The sequence below is a fragment of the Triticum dicoccoides genome, chromosome 6B (genome assembly GCF_002162155.2).
Source record: "Triticum dicoccoides isolate Atlit2015 ecotype Zavitan chromosome 6B, WEW_v2.0, whole genome shotgun sequence".
NCBI lineage: Eukaryota > Viridiplantae > Streptophyta > Magnoliopsida > Poales > Poaceae > Triticum > Triticum dicoccoides.
The window spans coordinates 195,006,090-195,008,704 of NC_041391.1; the positions used below are offsets into that span (position 1 = coordinate 195,006,090).

Genomic DNA, 2,615 nt, shown 5'->3' on the forward strand with positions numbered 1-2,615 from the left:
AGTAGTAGCAAGCTAGGTAGAAAGAGTGCTCCAAAACAGATATAGCACTAGTACTGCAGGGAAATGGGTAGAGAAGCAACGCGTGACGCATCGATCGATATCAACTAAGGGTATACCAGTGCGGAGATCAACTTGCAGACGCCGAACAGGAAGAAGAGACCGAGGGGCACCGCGAGCAGAATGAAGTGGGCTACCAGGGGGTTCCCGTGGACGAGCACATGGCTGCTGGGGCAGCTCCCGACGGTGACGCGCGCCACCAAGAAGACGACGTTGTCGAGGCGGTAGAAGGTGGCGACACCCATCCCATGGGCGAAGACAGCGAAGCTCCAGGGCACTCCCGTGCGCCAGTCCTCCAACGCGAAGGCGGCCACCGTGGCCGCCGCGGCCTGGGCGGCGCTGGACAGCAGCAGCAGCAGCGCGTCGACGCGCATGTGCGCCACCTCATCCTCGGTGGTCCTGCACGTCCCCTGCAACACGCACGTAGGTAGCCAACAAGCAGCTTGAGCATATCTATCCAAGCTAGCGCGGATCGGAGGAGACGAGGAAGAAAGAAGAAGAAGAAGACGTGCATTGTGTTCCCCTCCTGCGGTGTAGCTAGAGAGACCTAACTGACCTGAAGCTGTGGCGGGAGGTTGAGGGCGAGGACGGCGAGGAGGGCGGTGGCCCACCCGAGGACGATGTGCGCCCGTGCGACCTCGCGGATGCGCATCATCCCTGCCGCTCCACCAGCAGCAGCTGCAGCACCGGCCGGGATCATCCTGGATCTCGACGGACGGACGGACGGACGGACGGACGCATCGGAGCTCACTAGCAGTGGAGTGGAAGGAGTAACCGAGTAAGTAGGGCGCAGTGATGAGAGAAAGGTGGGGATGGACGTCTTGGCCAGTGTGTGCGCGCGCGGTGCACCGTCCCTCTGCTGCCCCGCCCGTGATACTCTGCATGTGATCGCATGCTGCAATTTTCTTGTTTCCTCAAGAAGGAAGGATTCGGCAACCATCACGGCTCTGTGCGAGGGAGTGAGGGTCCTAGCAGTTGTAGCACTTTTAAGCTATATGATGAAACGGCATGGAGGACGTACGCGCCCAGCTCGCTCGTGACTCGTGAGTGAGCGATGGATTAGAGGAGGAAGACAGTGCGTTTAATTCGCTGGCGGCAATTTTATTCATCATATGAGGGCCATATTATTTATTGTGGATTGCAATTCTACATGCATTAGTTAGGAAATTATATTCCCTCAAAAAAAAGTTAGGAAATTATATGATAGACACAATAGGGCGTTTTCATTGTTGTTTCCAAAACAACACATAGATGTTTATACCACTTTATAAAAAAAATGATGCTTATACCAGCTTGATGGTTTACTTTTACTGGATTTTTTAAACCACGAAGCACATAATTCCACGTTGCAAAACTAAATTTCCAACACCATTTGAGGATGAGAGCCTATACTGATAGCCGATGCGAACACCAGTGGCCACTGTCTCGGTGTCTCCATTATTTGAAAGAAAGTGATTCAATTTTCAGCTAACTAGACAATCGCCCGTGCGTTGCAACGGGGGTATAAACCTTCTAGTTGATTAGCCCGTGACTGCACGTCTATCATTATATTGATGCGTTAAAATATTAGCAAGATTTTGTATGCAATCATCATGACTTACCTATCATTTATTGTTAAGCACTTATTTGGTAAGAATTTAATGACTTACCAAGTAAAATATGCTTTTGTTTGGTAAGTTAATAAAATATGAGACAATTGATTCTGTTTTAGAAGAATTGATGGGAGAACAATTAGATATGGGAGAAAAAGTTAAAGAGGAAAAGGAAAGAGTGAGACGTATTATAAAGAAAGGTTGGGCGAAAGAGAGGTGAAATGGGAACCTTACGTTCTTTTTAAGTAGTATAAATATAAAAGAGAGAGAAAGTTAAAGAGGAAAAGGAAGAGTGAAACGTATATAAAGGAAGGTTGGACGAAAGAGAGATGAAATGAAAACCTTACGTTCTTTTTAAGTAGTATTATATTGATGCGTTAAAATATTAGCAAGATTTTGTATGCAATCACCATGACTTACCTATCATTTATTGTTAAGCACTTATTTGGTAAGAATTTAATGACTTACCAAGTAAAATATGCTTTTGTTTGGTAAGTTAATAAAACATGAGACAATTGATTCTATTTTAGGAAGAATTGATGGGAGAACAATTAGATATGGGAGAAAAGGTTAAAGAGGAAAAGGAAAGAGTGAGACGTATTATAAAGAAAGGTTGGACGAAAGAAAGGTGAAATGGGAACCTTGCGTTCTTTTTAAGTAGTATAAATATATAAGAGAGAGAAAGTTAAAGAGGAAAAGGAAGAGTGAAACGTATATAAAGGAAGGTTGGACGAAAGAGAGATGAAATGGAAACCTTACGTTCTTTTTAAGTAGTATAAGAGAGAGAAAAAGTTAAAGAGGAAAAGGAAAGAGTCAGACGTATATAAAGGAAGGTTGGACGAAAGAAAGGTGAAATGAGAACCTTCCGTTCTTTTTAAGTAGTAAGTATAAGAGAGAGAGAGAGAAAGTTAAAGAGGAAAAGAAAGAGTGAGACATATATAAAGGAAGGTTGGACGAAAGAGAGAT

General features: G+C 45.0%; 1 protein-coding gene across 1 annotated transcript; it reads right to left on the reverse strand.

The window, feature by feature from the left end:
• Positions 1-6: 6 nt before the first annotated feature.
• LOC119324166 lies at positions 7-1,080 on the reverse strand. The gene is made up of 2 exons (XM_037597934.1): positions 614-1,080; positions 7-467 (listed from the first exon to the last, which is right to left on the reverse strand). The coding sequence occupies exons 1-2, from the start codon at positions 995-997 to the stop codon at positions 105-107; spliced, it is 747 nt and encodes a 248-aa protein (XP_037453831.1). The 5' UTR covers positions 998-1,080; the 3' UTR covers positions 7-104.
• Positions 1,081-2,615: the final 1,535 nt, after the last annotated feature.